Genomic DNA, 18,011 nt, shown 5'->3' with positions numbered 1-18,011 from the left:
AAATCTGTGTGATTTGTAAATGAAGTTTAAATCAAAATATGCATGCATTTGTCCTAGATGTACTTACTCTATCTACCCCACTTGACTCCAACCTCCCCCAATCTTTTATATGGTACCCTTCAATCACCAATCACCCTTATATGCAGCCATGGACAAGTATGATACACCCTTACACTTCGTACAGTATGTATACTCTACTCAGACCTATGATCTGACATACATGAACAGCGTACATTTATATTCCTTGTATGACCATCGCCACATACTCTGATACATGTACACACAAACCCACCCATTCTGAGTTTAACATGCAATACTCATCTCTCTAATATATCACTATCCCACTTAATCCATTACCAGGTTGTGGGTTTCCTCCAGGTTCTGTTCGGTTTCTTCCCACCATATTGCTGGCCACCACTGTACAAGTGAAATATTCTTGAGCACGGTGTAGAATACCAATCAAATAAATAAATAATCCATTACCTAGCCCCTTTGTCACAATTCCCTACTCCATCAAAAACTAATCCTTATCCAAAATGAGCCTAAACTTGCTTCTTCTAAAGCCCACAGGTAATCACTCTTGTACATCCACCCAAATCGACAAACCTGACAAGAGAAGATGAAATAAGAATAATAATACTCGGTATTAGGTTAAGGTTGAATTATACTTTTATGAAAAATTGAAGAAAAAAAAATCCATCAAACATTAATTCATTTACAAATATTATTTCACCTTCTTGTTGTCTATCACTTTCTTGTTGTCCATCACTTTACCTTCTCTTTTGAGTACATTGGTTCTACATCATCAGATTTTCAGAAAATACTATCTTGTCAATCACATGTACAAGACTGAGAAATGCTTTTCATTCCATTTAAGAGTTCCAACAGATCCTGTATAAATATAACATGCATGTATACATTTTTTACAGTTTTTCTCTTTCTTTTTAATGGTAAATCAAGTAGTTTTGTAGGGAAACAGCCTTAACATTTAGAAATATATGTATACATATGTAAATATATGTATGTATACATGTATATGTATCGACAACATGCTTATTTAGATATATGTACACTTACATACTGTTTGAAATAAACATTTATGGCTTGAAAATAATTTAATATCACAAATTTTTGAGCATCTAAAAACACACACAATATGCATTTTTCTCAAAATTACAAAGCCCTCAACTTATGTTAAGATGAGTACAGGTATACAGGTATTCCTTCACAGTTTACTGATAAAATTTTGATGAAAAACACCTCGACATGTGGATAAACCATAACCATCAGCAGGCCACAAAATGATCTTGATGCCCTGTTCAACAACTATGTAAAAGAACCCTGGTATATTACAATCCGCTTGTCCTGCACAAATCTTGGCTCATATATCTGTCATTCACAACTAGGGGCTACACTGTATCTGCATAAGCAAACATAGATTTCATTTCCTGCATTTCAAAATTTGCGATGAACAGCTCATCATTTAATCCTGGGAAAACCCACCAGTACTGAAATTGAGCAAACATTTGCCTTTTATCAAGTGCTTCAAATGGTGTTTACACGAGTGAATTTCAGAGCGCTTTTTCAACAATACATTATTTTCTTAGTTTATGGCTGGTCTCATATTCTATATTGGTTTTTGGAGGGTCACACTGCTCAGATGGTCAGACACACTGTACAATCGGTATGTTCGGAAACATACGCCAAGACATGGTGCATTTTTTTTTTTTGGCATGGTGGCCTAGGCTGCTCTGCGATGGCTGGTTGTTTGGCCTCAGTGTTTCTAATTCATGCTGGACAGGCCGTTTATAAAATATGATACCCTCCAAATTCAAAGCGCGACCCACTTCCCAGACTGAAGGCTTCACTTCAACATGTACTCCATTGCACTTCCATTGATTTCAGCATTGTTTTGGGTTAAAAAATCAATACTCTGTGGATCTGAGAGACAAATATAATTGCTGGCCATAAATGAGACGCGTTATTGGATGTAGCCAGTGGCTGATTGCCTTATTATTGATCGCTCACAATCTGCCTATGCAAATTTTTTGCCAACTGACCATGAATTTGTGACATTCGACGACTCCATGCATTCATCTTGCGGCCTGGTGCCCTGCCCAACCATGGTGTAAGCCAACCATTACTTTGGGCTTTGATCTCCAGTAAAATAATGATACAGTAGACAAATGTCAGGCCTTTTGATCAGAATGTTTAGTCATGTAATCTGTGGCAAGCACCAGATACCACAGTCTAGAAATGGCAGCCACAAATTACATTTTCAAAGCTAAAGTATCAAACTCCTATCAAATCAGAAAGGAAAATAATGGATTTCAGGCCATCAGGGATATTTTTTTCCTTTTTTCCTCCCCTTCATTTCCTCCTTCGGCAAATGAGATCATAAATACATCTGTGCATGATTATGACAAGTCATATTTCTTCATATGGTGAAAAAGAAAATTAAATAAATTGTCAATGCATCCTTTTGTATAATGTTAATTTTTATAACTCCTTCTGTAATTCGAGTCCAAGGTAGGACTGGTCAAAAAAATGAAACCAGAAACATTGGCAGGGCAATCAATGTGGAACTTTTCAACCCCCAGTTAGATATGATGTTAATAAAAAAAAAAAAGAAAAAAAAAAAAGAAACTGTGTCACATTCAAAGTATTAAAAATGCAATAAAGCTTTATGAAAATAGAGGGCATATGTCTGTGAGAATGACTTTGATCATGTGACATTGACATTTGTCAAGATTGCCATACAAGAGTAATCAAGTCCCCCTGAGATAATTATTGCATGTAATTAATATTAAGACGTACATTTGGCCCAGTGCAGGCCCCACAACAGTGTAGGGTGATAATTATTCTATCTAATTTAGCCTTAATTACATTTTACTGTGGTTTTACAAGTTGGCTCGATTCCCGGGACACATTAAACACATTGCTAGATTATAACTTGACATGATTACAGTTTTATTTGCTTACTTTTACATACCCTGGTGTTCCACACATACACACAAGGTCAGGTTTACCTATATGCAAGGAATGATAAAATTCACTTCACATCAAGGCAAGCGAAAGCTTTTTGATCAATAATTTAGCTCTACCAGCCACATCTATTATTATATACATGTACTTCCTTCTGTGTATTATACATCTCTTGTAATGTGAACATTCACACATATCTATGATCACCATGGTTGATGGTTAAAAACAGTGTCAACTCTTTTATGCAATGAAATTTAAACACATGTGAGATGCCTTCAAAATTGACAAGAACACAATTGTTTGTTGTGTATCGGCTCTTTATTATGGCTATGCACAGAGGTAACACAGTCTCATACACTGTCAGGAAACAACTTTGAGAACAAGAAGGCAAAACACACCTTTCTATTTACAAAGTTACTGCAACAGAGTGAGGTCCCTTTGGGGACCAGACTTCGCTTTATGACATGGTAGGGTAAACTCAGTCAATTTTAACAAGGTGTGGTATGTACAATATAGGAAATCAACTAAACAGAATTAGAATGTTTTGAATTATGCTCTTAAATGGGTATGGAATCAAATAATGCAAAGATACTCTGTTGATACATTGTTCTGCACACAAACAATTTTTTTAGTACGGAGTTAAACACCAATCGAAAGAATAAGCCAAACAAATGTAGAGCCTAAGTACAGTACGTTTCAAGCTAGCATGACTGTATCTCTCAAACTGCAATCCAATCCCAAAATAAAAGATTAAAGTAAAGAAAATCTAGTGAAAGTTATCTTACATGGAAAATGTGTATACACATGTAGACACCTCCATGTAGGTTAATGTACTATACATAAATGCACTGGTTCATCACAGCACAGGTTAAGGATGGGTTTAAGAATACACAGTGATCAAACTTCTTCTGATATAAGGCTGAAAAAGTAATAATGTTTATGTGTAAGCATATACATATATGCTTCATGTTTTACCAGTTAATGTGTGCAGAGATCTATTTCTTTTCTCATAGTTCATCCAACTTTCACTAAAAGACTAATCATCACGAGGATGAATGTGTATATGTTAAAAAAAAAGAACAAAAAATACTTTTTTCTCTTATGAAGCAACCTTAAACAAGTTTTGAGTCGTCGGTTTGACAATTAAACTCATTCAATTGGAATGTGAGGAGAGACAATGAGAGGAGTCCATGACTTGAGACAAAAGAACTATTTCTGGCCCAATTAATTTCAAAAGAAACTAGTCGAGTTTTCATTATCACAGATCCCATTTTTCCCAAATAAATTTGAAATTCTGTCATTATGATCGTGACAAAGCGAGAAAGGGACAGGCAGAAAAAATTATCTGTAAGGCTCTGTATTTTGTTTCTTTTTAAGCCAATAACTTTCAAGGCTATTCATAATTTCACAATTACATAAATAATAGAAAATAATGACAATAACAAATGCTCATCAATTTCAGAGTAAAAACAACACATGAATACATCTGATGCACTGTTTTAGCAGGCACAAAGTGATCACTGCTGAAAGCTTAATTACAGTTCAGGATAAACTGATCTCTCTGAAACTACTATATATATATATATACACACACACACACACACACACACATATGTTTATGTTCATGACTATGAAAGTACAACAGTAGTTATGAAATATTACAAGTAAGAAGAACATAAACAACAATAAATATAAGGAATATGCACGTAAACATGACAAAGTTAACCTGAAGACATTCCCCTCCAAAGATAACCTGTTTTAGAAGTTTTCATAGCACTCAATGGGGTCAAATACATGTACATGTACATGGTTTGCCAGTTAACTGAAAAGAAGAAGAATGCAAAGAAACATGGCTACATGTATATCACATAATCTAAAACTCCACTGAAGTTTGATCATAATAACTCATTTTTCTAACACTATTTTATCAAGCTGCAAGCCCCCTCCACCACATAAACACAAACACACCTTGCTATTATGAGACAAATTGTCATCATCATCACAAAGAAATGGTTTGAGGACCAGGAAATACAAAATAATTAATTTTCGATGCTATCTTATTGATCTCTTTGCTGACCTAGAGCCACTGTTTAAGTATGAAGTTTATTAGTTGAAACCTGTTCAAGATACATATAATTTGCTCACAAGCACTGGTCAGACAGCCTGGAAATCCAATATGGTTAAACGTTACCAAACTGGATTACATAATTTGTGAAAGTTAATCTCAACCACCCCTTTGCTAACCTAGAGCCCCTGTGTAAGTGTGAATTTGATAAGTTTAAAACTGTTCAAAAATAATGTTCGCAAGGACATGTGTGATGGCCAGCGAGTTCAAGATGGCCAACAGCAGCCATAATGAAATATGTAGAGTTTTGAAAATCAATCTCAACCGTCCCTTTGTTAACCTCCAACCTATGTGAAAGTACGAATGTGACTTGTTCAGAATTGTTTAAGATGTATTATTCATAAAGACGGGAGTTACAGATGGATGGACGAACAGAAGGAAGGACGGACATTCACATGGAATGTATTTCCCTACCCCCTTACCACTTTTGAAGCAGGGAACAAATCTGATACATGTGAGACACGTCTTCCTTTGTTATCAGAATGACAGGTCTTAAATGATGAAATTAAACAATCTCACAAAGCTGCATTGCAAAAGACATATAAACGTTTGAAAGGTCTGAGGCCAAAGATCAATGTACAGTACCAATAGTTAATAAGTGATAATGTTTATTTTACAGACCTGACTTATTCATATCTGTAATGTGACTGACAATTTAATACCAACCAATTTGAAACAACATATATATGTTAGAATGGGTAAAATTATGTTTTCAGTAAAAATTACACATCTGTAGATAAAGACTATGATGAGATTGAATCAACAATGTGATTAAGTACATGTAGCTATAAATCATGTCTAGAATCAGATCATTATCTTACCTTAGAAATACTTTTCTTTTGCTTTTTACTTCGCTTCCTTTCAGAAGAGTTTCGCCCCCTTTGCCCCTCTGATGGAAGGTCTGAAGGCACTGTGGAATCTGCCACCATCTTTGCTGTGCTCATTTTCAAGATTTATTAATAAAAACCTGGCGAAAAGAAAAGTCATTGTCATATGACTAACATGTCAAAGGGACAATCCACAGCAAGGAAAATACTGTAGAAACCACTGAAGAATTCCTCAGATGAATAATAATAGACTTCTTGTTTTCTGACGCCACACATCAATGTAACATGGCATGCATGCATTTATTTATTTTTCAGTGGCCAGAAATTATGGTGGGAGGAAACTTGGCAGAGCTTGAGGAAACTCACAACCATGTATAGGTTGTTGGCAGAACTTTAAATGTACAACTGGAGACGAATCCCTTTTGACTTGAAATCTCTGAGACTGCACTACTGAGAGGCTGCTGAATCACTATATTGCGCTAACACACTAACCATGTGGCCATTGAGCTCCTAAAGATAGAATGCAAAAAATCTGACTGACCTACAGACAGAGCAACCTAAGGCTATAGAGCTATTATTGCTGCTAAAAATGCATCTACATGTAGCAATCAAAAGATTCAGTAGCTTTCTAGCCTATGTTAGATATATAGTTTTGTACCTACACTGTATAGTTTTGTCATTATGTAATAATTTCATGTAGAAATTTCAGTAAGTTTCCTAGATAATCTGGGCAGATATATGAATGGACAAACAGCTAGAAGGGAGAGGCAGACACTGGAATACAGCAAACAACTAAATAGCATATATAATCTATTTATAAGTGACTTTGTTTGTTGTTTGAAAATGTTAAACAAGTAAAACAAATTTAAAGTAAAATCAAATTTAACAGATATAATATAACATTAGATTCTTCTGAAAAAAAAGGATTAATTCTGACACTTTTCTCACATGGAGTTAAGACATCTTAATTAAAAAAGACAGAATTACTTCTGAAGGAAACAATTACAATCATCTTAGGGCTTCAGATATAAAATGTATAATAATTTACAACTTTTTGATTCATGTGTAGTCATACAATTCTGAAAGGCTTAAGCTTTGAAAAGTATTGCATAAAAAGACATGATCTCAATAAATAGAGTTAGATGAAATGTGCAAAATAAAAAAAAAAATGTTAATTTAAGTTGATTAATCTTCAACCCACATGTTTAAAAGGCAACAAAACAGCTCAACTCAATTACAGTTCCTAGGAAGTTTTTTTTATCCCTTCCAGAATTAAACATTTATATGATAATGCAAGCAAATGAGTCTGAAAATTTGGCATGAAAGCAAAAGGAACAAACAGCATGGTGATCACAAGGGATTCAAAATGCTGTTTTTATTCAAAAAGGGAGTATATTTTTGCCTCCACTGACAAAAGTTGAGGGTATGGATGGGAAGTGCTGGCATGAAAATGGGCTGACCAAGATTATCAATGTTTAAAACATGAGCTCATTTTTAGAGAATATCGCTGTGATCTACCATCAATATGTAAATTACCTCTACTGACCTTTCCACCAATGGGACGCTAATATTAATCCTCATACGTATGCCTCGCGAAATTAGTGGCAACATAAAGTCGCCGTCCGCTGACAATTAACCGGGGAATTATTCAAAGGATCTTCAAATTAAGGCCGTACTTGCTAAACTTCATTTAGTAAAGCTGAATATGATGAGTTTTCAGATGGCTCTCGATCAATGGAATAATGCCAAGTAGTAGATGCTAATCGCGACAGAAGCTCTTAACTTTACTCGACTAATCCTAGCTTTGCAGCAAATCACAACTTTATATCTTAACTTTTTCCAACACGACATTTACTCTACTCTATCAAACTTTCATATCGGAAGGGATATAAAATATTAATCCTTGGGACTAAGTAGATTGGGGAAGGTAAGTGAATCTCCAATATCCAGATTAGTCAATGCAATTCTATAGGATCCTATAGTCAATGTTCGTGGCACCATACCTGGTACTACATATGTACAGATACAGCTATTGTTACCTAGTAGACTATTTCTAATACTATAAACGTCAGTGGTTGATCACCAATGCAGATAACATTCTTTGCTACATATCTACATGAACATATTCCAAATCGGGTGGCACATGTAAGTATGACCTATTAAGTCAGTTATGATGCATGGCTTAATAATATCTAAGTATGGCTTCTAGCATACCACATACCCACAATATTAAGACAGTCACTGACAAGGTGGTGAATTATATCTAATTCAAAGTAGATTATGTTTACAATGTAGTGATAAGTCAAAGAGCTCATTCACCCATTTTCACATGAAACACATGAGATCTTTCATTTTAATTTTAACCATCTTAGTATAAATTTTGTCAGATTATTTCTTACTCAATCCCTTGTTAGGAGATACCTTACATGGTGATATATAAACTATTATCAATTATACATTGATACTAGAAAAGTATTAAATTATGAAAATATACTTTATTTTCTCCTCATTAACTGACTTATCGTCTTCATGACTTTGAATATAGGAAACATCATAACATATTAGACAAAACTATAGGTGTAAGTATCAGCAGGCATACACAGACACTGTTAAACAAAAGGATGTCAAACATCAAATCCTGTAATGGCTGGTCCTAACACAATATTATTTACACAAAAAGTTATGAAATGAAAAAGTAAAACAAAAATAATAGTTTCTGAGTGATCATTACATGTACTTTCAAATGTGTACAAGTTCAGTACGAGTTGTAAGACACAGAGCAACAAATCCGAGTCCACAAGTTTATGCGCTAAGATCAGTGTAACTGTCAAAACAGCACATGACAGTGACACACATGATCAAGGGCAAGGTAAGGTGGTCTTATATGTAAGCTGAGGTTTTGTAGGTAGAAATGTGCTTGGGATAATAATATATGAATGTGGTCAGAGTGTCTCCATTTAAATGTACATCCACACAGCTTTTGTCCAATGGGGATAATGCTGACCCCCAGAAACTGGAGTTGGTCTTATGACCTAATAGGTGACAAGTCACACACCAGATTGGTAGCTGTGCATAAATGAAAATGCAGATAAGTACAACAGTGTGAATGAAATCATGGCTGAATCGAGACGGTGTAAATGACAAGAAAAAACACTGCTCAGTTCACACAGTCAGCTTTTCTGGTTGATATTACCCTTTTAGGAAGGGCCTAAGATAGGTTGAAATTAAAATAAAAAAGGAGATAAAGAGCCCTAAAGTTTTTAAAAAGTTTGATTCATTAGGAATCCATTTTAAAGTAAAAACATCAAGGTAACAATTAGCTAGCACATAAACAGAAGGAAGCCTCCCTTTGGAACCTGCATTAATATTCATGAGCTAAAAGAAACATGTTCACATTATTAAATGAAGAAATATAAATATTCACTAAACAAACACACAAAAATCAATATCTGAGGCTTAAGCTGTGGCATATAACAGTTGAACACTTGACACCATGTTATGTTCTATCGCTGTGGCCCCAACGGCCAATCTCTGTAAGTCAAATGCCAGACTGCCTACAGTATGTAGACTGGAGTCTGATTGGTTGAACAACATGGAAACAACCATGTTAGAGCTGAACACACAAAGTAATACAAAGAAATACATTTATATAAATTCCTCCTTCTGGACATCTACATGTACATAAGGAAAAGAGATACAAAATATGATAACCATGTAACATTTATAAATAATCAGTCATGTGTATACTTTAATCAGAAGATGAATCATAAAATTTTGACCTCCAATAACCTAAAATTAAAATAGCCTTTATTTTCTGAAAAGGTTTTGTACATCTTGGTCAGAAATTGAACTTAGGAACTCAAGCCACAGGTTCATACCTGTACAGTGCCTGAATAAAGTACATGTACATACTAATAAAATGAACTACACAAGCCTCTAATAAATGACAATCAGAAGGAAACCTTTCAGAAACATGTATGTGTAACATGTGAACATATGTTGCGCCACTATACACACATAGCACTAATTGCTCTCCTAATGTGATGTGCACAAATATATTAGTGTAATACATGAAGGCCAAAAGTCTGATGCTATTATAAAGTGCCACTAAACAGTAAGCCCTACCACAGTTAACTTGTACATGTATTAGCCCAGCTTTTGTCTTAAACGTAAAAGTCCCATAAGAACAAGGTTTGTGTACACCTCAGGTCTTACTAAGTATATGACAATTATACAAGATTATTGTCCAGGTACATTTCAGACAATATTTCATGAGCCATCCACTTTTACAACATGATTTACACTGCAGGACAATCTCTAAAAAAGTTGGCATGTTTTTAGGGATGTCATCATTTACATTAAAATCTGATGATGTAATAATTGGTTCTAGTTTGTATTTCTGACAGCTTTTACATGTAGTATATGAAATCAAATGCAAGTATGAAATCCATAACTTAAGATAACAATGTGTACACTGACGTCATTTTATTTATTTTTCACAAACTGAACATGCTGAAGTATGCATAAAGAGTGGAATCTGAAGAGTTGAAATGCAACAAATGCAACCAATGTGGCATATTAGAAAAAAATTGTACTTAGTACTATATATTCATATAGTCAGGGCTAAATACTTTATGACAGAGCACATCTACATTCTTCTACAAAGTATAATTATAAACTAAAACAGACATTCAGTTCTATCACTTACTTCATCACAAACTTCTCAATATATGTACATATATGCTGACCAAAAAAGGCACAGATTATCTCTGTAAAATTCAAATTTCATCCTTTCATCATTACTAGTCATGGACATCATACTTGCTAACAAGGAGTCATTGTTAATGAGTACAAGATAGTTCATTAATTATTACAGAATGTTTGGGTTGGGTGGATGAACCTACAGACAAATCATTCTAATGTCTATTTATTTTTATCTACCAATAGTGACTCTAATTATATTTGGCAAATGTTGGGGGAAAAAATTAGGCATTAACAAAGTATAGAATTGAACTCATTCTTGCAACCTTGAAATCAATAATTGATACCTCATTTGGTCAGGATATCTACCAAGCAAATATACATTTTTTCACCTATAAACCAAGCAGGTAAATTAACAAACAGTGCCTATCCTTGTTGGGAAAACACGAAATCCCAATCTTTTTTAACAATGAGGTGGCTGACTAAATTAATTATAGGGTATGTATATATCTATAGATGTGAATAAAATAAATAAAATGACAAACAATATCTTCAAAATTTAAACTGCAACATGCAAACATGCTGTCCATTATTTTATTCATACAAGTTTACATGTCTTTTGAATGGTAAGAAATTAAGAAAACCTTCACCAGGAAATACTACATTCTTTTCCCCTTTTACAAATTAATCTCAGATGGTTTTATGAAGCTTGTAAAACCTGGTGCACAAACTGTAAAATAACTCAAGGCTGACAAAGTAAAGAAACAAAAAAAAAAAAAACAAGACAGTGAGAAAACAATTTTATAAGCAAGATTTTAATTTTATGAGGACAATGAATGGATTGTCCCCGTAAAATTTTAAAAGTCTGCCACAGGCTTATACCTGTATTTCAGGGCTCAATCAATCCCAATAATGATGTTAACATTAGTACATTTCTGGAACATTTTCAATAATTGAACATTTTTCAACATTCACTTAACAAGAATTGACAAAATAAATCAAATATATAAACAAAACACAATTAAATTTAATGAGCTAACACTTTGTACTGGAGATAAAGACAGACACTTGGCCACACCAATTTAAATTGTTATTTTACAGGCAGAACACATGTAAATCTTTTTTTAAGTGTCGTATAGAAATAAAAACTTGAAAATCGTTTAATTTGTTGACAATGTGGACTTTCCCAGCTTGTTTTCCTGCTTATTAGCAAATAATCAAAATGTCTGTAAAACACAAAATGAAGTTGGTGTTGCTTAAAATAACATTAGAGGGAGTTAAGCACACGTAACAGAAACAAAAAAAAAGGCACTCAAGTTCATAAATAATGGTAAAAACTGCTTAACTAAAGCAAGGTTCATACTGTACATGTAGACAGTAAGCTAAATTAAGTGAACTTATTGCAATGCTGCATAGAGGACAGTGGCATACTGCATGATAGGTGGAGGAAACCAGAATACCAAGAGAAACCACTCAGTGGCTTCTGCTATATATATGACAAATCTGACTTAAAACCACTGCAAAACCAGCAACAGTTTAGTCTATTCATGTCTTCAACGGTCAGGGGCCAGGTATCTGCAACAGGAACAGTCCTTCAGGTAGTTAGCCAGCAAAACTGAAACTTTACATGACATCCCACCTATAATCGAAGTACGAGTATACTTATGCTCAGATAACTATATACTTGACATTTCACTCAGGTCTACATGTAAAGCAAGGAGGGAGAAAGTGCATGTGCATGCTTGGTCCTCCTGTTGTGAGGAGAACACTATTACCAATCTTCCACTGTAGTGAAGTCAATACTGTGTACAATAAAAAGGCTTTAATAGCTTCCAGGCTTGAAATGATTCATGTATACAGTGTATGTACATGTATTAATACATAACCCAAAAGATCCTATGATGAACAACAACACAAGAACTTTGGGACACAAGCGCAAAATCAGAATTGGGTAGTTAAATGTACTGAAAAACATTTGCACCCATGTTAACAGAGGTCCCAAAAGTGGACAGTTATCCTAAGCTTCTTTATATTCTATGCTGCATGCACAAAATATGTACATCAATTCTTGGACAAAAATGTTTCAATGGAGACCAAGTTTCTTTTCATATTCCCCATCCTGTAGGCTAGATAATACAGATGGCAAGTTTCCTTCTTGTACATGTAGACAGACTTCACATTTACAATGTAGTGCTGGACTAGCTACCAACACAAATTACATTGCTGATCATAACATATGGAAAGGAAGGAGAACAGCCAAAAAAAAAAAAAAACCAAAAACAAAAAAAAAACAAGCACAGACTCATATACAACTAGGAACTTTATGCAAATGACACAAATTTGAATTTCTGCTTTTTATTTCATTTTGCAAATTTCATCAGAATTTTTAGAATATGGATGAGCTTAAATAACATATGGCTTCTTTCATGAATATCAGTAATGTAAAGCCAAATGCAAATGAGTCTACACTTATATCTACCAGCACATTCTTTGGCGTGAACACAGAGGCAAAAGTATGCAAATCAAGCAGGCATCGATCATACTTCAGCTATCGATGAAGAATTTTAATGAGGCATGAACTGCCAAGGATAACAATCCAGGTTTTGTCTCTCAGGGTAATAAAAATATCCTCAAATCTATACGGGCACTGTTTAAGAGAGACAATGAATAGCCGGGTTCAAATCATGAGGAAATTATAAAGGTAATTAAATTTTCTAAAAAAAAAGGACTTCCTGCAGATCACTTTAATGGTTCTACTATAACTATAATGTGAATTTTTATGCATTCTGATGATAGCTTAAAGTGAAGAATTCATTTCAATTGCAAATCATTGATGATATTAACATTAGTTTAAAATGTACATTTCCATTAGTCATTAAAATCAATGCAATTTACGAAAACTTAGGGCAGTATGAGTAAAAAAAGCCATTCTATTGAGATGCAATTTTTTTAAGGCATTTACAAGTGAACTAAACCCAGGGCATTAACATCCTGAATGTGTTTACATTATTGGGTCACATGGGCCTTTTTGCATTATTAAATTTTGTCACATGCTATAGCCAGGCAGTGCTGGTATATGCTGACATTTACCACATTGTAATAGACTGGTGAGTCATACAAAAGAAAGTGCTTGATAAATTCACTCCCTGAAAAAAGCCGGATAGAAACAAAAAAAAAATATATATATATATATATATATATATATATATATATATATATATATACTGTTATACCCCCAATATGTCTGCATATGTGGACATTGTGAGAAAATGATACATTTTGTTCTATGTGTACACCGAATATGAGTATGAATACCGCTTAGGGCTTCCATGGATATTATATAAACAGAGAATCAGGATATATGTAAATTTATTTCCAAAACATCTCAGTATTAACATACTGGCAACATATTGGATTTCCATTCCAGCCTTTAAATGTCTATACTGCTGAGAAAGTAGGCATGCTTTTGCTTTAGTACATTAGCATGTGCATCTACCAAAAAGCACCCTGCATGTTTTCATTGGGGGAGGGAAAAAAAGAAAAAAAATGTGAACAATGGCGGAGGTTGGATTATTTCACAAGCCGGGTCGTTGCTGCGGGTGTCAGCTACATTGTAGGCAGGGCTAGAGATGACCAGCTCCTGCCAGCACTGCCTGTTCAAAGATGCAGAAAATTGAATGAAAGGCTATTTGCCCCCAGTGTTCAGTGCTTACACTATTATAATGGTTTCTGTGGTAACAACATGTCTATGGGCCCCATTTAAATCCATCTCATTATAGGCCAGCCACGCCAGCCTGGCAGCTTTTTCATATTGAGTTATACTGTCAAATTTATATGGCCTGAATCCCTAAGCTTGGACACACTGGACTGGACCTTATCAATGCTATTTTCAGCTGCAGTACATGTACATGTACTTTATACTTCAGAACATAGCCCTGGCAGTTCGTGGTGGCCACCAACACCTATATGTACACACATGTACTACTTATTTACATGTACTACACATACCTTTGTTTGTCTTTGTCTTAAAATGCTACAATCTGTTCTTTTAAATTTAAAAAATAAATAAAACGAAAACAGTGATCAATTGGAGGCATTTGGAGAATAGGATACAAGTTAAATTCAAAACAAGTAAAATGAATGACTGGTCATCAACATTGTCAGAGAGAGTATACATTATCAGATCAATTTTCTCATTCTGTAACATGTACACTTTATGGTAATGCAGCACAGAAATATAAATGTCAGTCTTAAAGATAAAATCATAACATTTTAAAAATGTATCTCATTCGTACAGTTTTAATACTGAAACCAAATCAAAATTAAACTGTCAAGACATGTTTACATGGTACACATGTATGTAACTTATCAGTGCATAACAAATTACGAATAACTGATGGAATGAATGTAATAGTGTACCATTTTGAAACATATACACATAAGTTTAGGGCAGCATGTTAAGTCTCCATAATATGGTGCCCATATACACATCTCCATTCTGAAATTTAAATGTGTGCCAGTTATTTTTATATGAATCTGTGAATGTGAATCATTTTTATAACTTTCTGGAAGTCATTATTTATGATGTGAATGGTCTACAGTGACCATACGTTATTAATCTTTTAAGAGTGACGTACAAGTTCATATAAACTTAAAAGAAAAGTTTGGAAAGTTTGGAAAACTGACTACACCCAAGTAGGTACGTACATAGAATTATCCCTACCAGTTCAGCCTCATAGTAGAGCAGACACTGAGTACTAGATTCCTGTGGTTGTATTTAATCAGAGATGAGAAGTTTGCCATAATCCTTAGACTGGGGACTACGTCTGTAATTCCAATCTCTTAGGTCCACAACTTAACACCTCCATAAAGCTAATTTCTGTATTGGGTCAGACTTCACAAGGATGGCGCATTATTGTTCCTGACAAATTGGCACCTTCCTCTGTGAGAACAGTGGTCATCCAAAAGCATCCAACCATGTGAACATTCAAATCAAATCATAAGGAAATATATGTATATTACAGCAATCCAAAAACCTGATAATATTATGCATGTCATTCTTGCACTCCTGCATGCACCATGACGACGTAGAATTAGTGCTGTGGTCAGTGTGCAAGGTAAGAATGGTGTCTCCAGTATCTGGATTAATCCCAGGACTTGGTAATTAGAGGAAAAAGACTTGAGGTCATCTGGTCAGTAGAGTCAGCTGTGCTCCTAACCACTTGTTTCCCACACCTTGGTAAAGCTCACCACTGACCATCATCTGGTCAGTCATCAGGACGGATCCTTCTAGTCATCTATTTTCAATCAATCATGTCTCGATTGTTCTATCTTATTCAAAATGTTTCTTTATCTTTCTGACATTTATGTTAGCCAGCCAACAGGCTGATAAACACATATATGTATGTCTGAGAATGATATACACTTCATCAAAATCTTGATAAATATTGTATGACCTTGGATATATACAAATTTAGAGTTTTGTGGCTTTCATTTTATTAAAAACTACACATACACAAATGTATCTTACATTTTTGCTTAAATAAATATGAAGGTCTATAGTTCAATTGCTTTTACATTATCTAAATACACCCACATCAAACACATTACAGCTTACATGCATACGCATATCAAACACACAACATCTTACGTGCACACCTACATCAAACACATTACACCTCCATACATGCAAACCCACATCAAACACATTACACCTTGCTCAATCACATCAAAAACATTACACCTTGCTTACCCACATCAAACACATTACAGCTCTATACATGCACACCCACATCAAACACATTACACCTCTATACATGCACACCCACATCAAACATGTTACATCTTTCATGCACATCCACATCTATATGGAATTACACATCACATCTACACTACAAGTACCCACTCTCAGACGACACATTACACAAACACCAAACTCTGCACACATACACACACCCCAAACACCTGTGCTCATTTGCTCACTCTCCACATCTATCATCACTCTGCCCTCATGTAAGACAAGATCAAGCAGATACATGTAGCCCCCAGGCAGGAATGGACTAAATGACCTTTCATATATAGGTCAGTGTTCCACCTGAAGGAGTCGGGTGCACTTTCTAAAGCATACTGACATAGATTAACTGACATGTCCCAAAACTCTTGACAGTTTAGGGGCATAGTTATGTGTGAGTGAGGATTGTTGACAAACAATCAGTCTGTTCTGATGCCCAGGCATAGGAGTGGGCCAGGGAAAACTGAACTGCTGAATGGTTCAATGACTTTCCAGTAACTGATTACAAGGGACAAATCTGATGCAACAGTTAACCAACATTGTACATACATGTATTCTATATGTACATGAAGTTTGGGTTCCATTACACAAATACATTCATGTGCATACATGTATGATGAGACTCCTACTGATACTTTGATGCTTACAATATATGCTCCAGAACATTATTTTGTGTCAGTTATGAATATGACAATCTTACTACTATTTGCCCACAATTATTACTTTACACACTTTAATGACCATCAAGGTGACAATTTACAATCTGTACATGTATGTTAGACTTAAGTTTATTGGAAATTCGTACAACTGAGTTGATCTGAAATATTAATGATTATAATAAAACTGATTGGTTGGAAAAAACTGTTTTCAATTTGGTTTAAAACCAAATCTACTTTAATGGATTCATTTGGATTTCCTATCACAGAGATAAATGGGAAGGCAGATACAAATGACAACGAAATTCTACATCTTAATATCCATCTTCATATTTTTGGCAGGTTTATACATTGTATGTATACAAATACCTTCTCTCAGACAGCAACAATTACAATGGCAAAAGAACATTTTCAAGAATCTTTCTCTTGACATAAGGAGCTGACAGAAAGAAAAATGGGCGAAAAAGAAAAAATTAGCAGATGAACGCATTTTTACATTAATGAAGAAGTGAAGGTAATGTTCGAAGTGGATTGATCCAACCTCTCCGTGTCTGCACGTACAGCCAACTTGACCAAACACATCCATCTCCAGCCAGCCACGATAATTGAATTGAAAAACTGTCTGGACAAAAATAATCGCTCAACAGTTTACATGTTCCTCGTGGTAAAAATAGACCTGTCTCGACAGCGAATAATTTCAGTCATAAAGTATCCCAAAGCCCTTCTTCGATTGGGTATAAATTCCATTCCTCTCCTGGTTAGGTCTAGCCAGAGCCGCCACAAAGGCAAATCTCAAAGTCTCATCCCGACTCCTGCTTTAATAAACTGCTGTTTTTGAAATTCCCAAACAGGAAGTGTTCATTAAAGATTCAGAGCTTATTGCTTACAGGCAAAACTCTGCCATCAGACTGACCAGGATCAAACAT

General features: G+C 34.8%; 1 protein-coding gene across 1 annotated transcript in view; it reads right to left on the bottom strand.

Annotated features, from left to right (window-relative positions):
* The window catches only part of LOC135470865 (caspase activity and apoptosis inhibitor 1-like), a 99,950-nt gene that overhangs the window by 43,119 nt on the left and 38,820 nt on the right, over window positions 1-18,011 (bottom strand). Inside the window, exon 4 of the mRNA XM_064749912.1 lies at window positions 5,932-6,077. Coding sequence (XP_064605982.1) covers window positions 5,932-6,054 — 123 coding nt within the window. The 5' untranslated portion in view covers window positions 6,055-6,077. The remainder of the gene's footprint in view (window positions 1-5,931; window positions 6,078-18,011) is intronic.

Source organism: Liolophura sinensis, chromosome 7, assembly GCF_032854445.1.
Source record: "Liolophura sinensis isolate JHLJ2023 chromosome 7, CUHK_Ljap_v2, whole genome shotgun sequence".
Classification (NCBI taxonomy): domain Eukaryota; kingdom Metazoa; phylum Mollusca; class Polyplacophora; order Chitonida; family Chitonidae; genus Liolophura; species Liolophura sinensis.
This window is presented reverse-complemented; position numbering and strand designations above follow the sequence as displayed.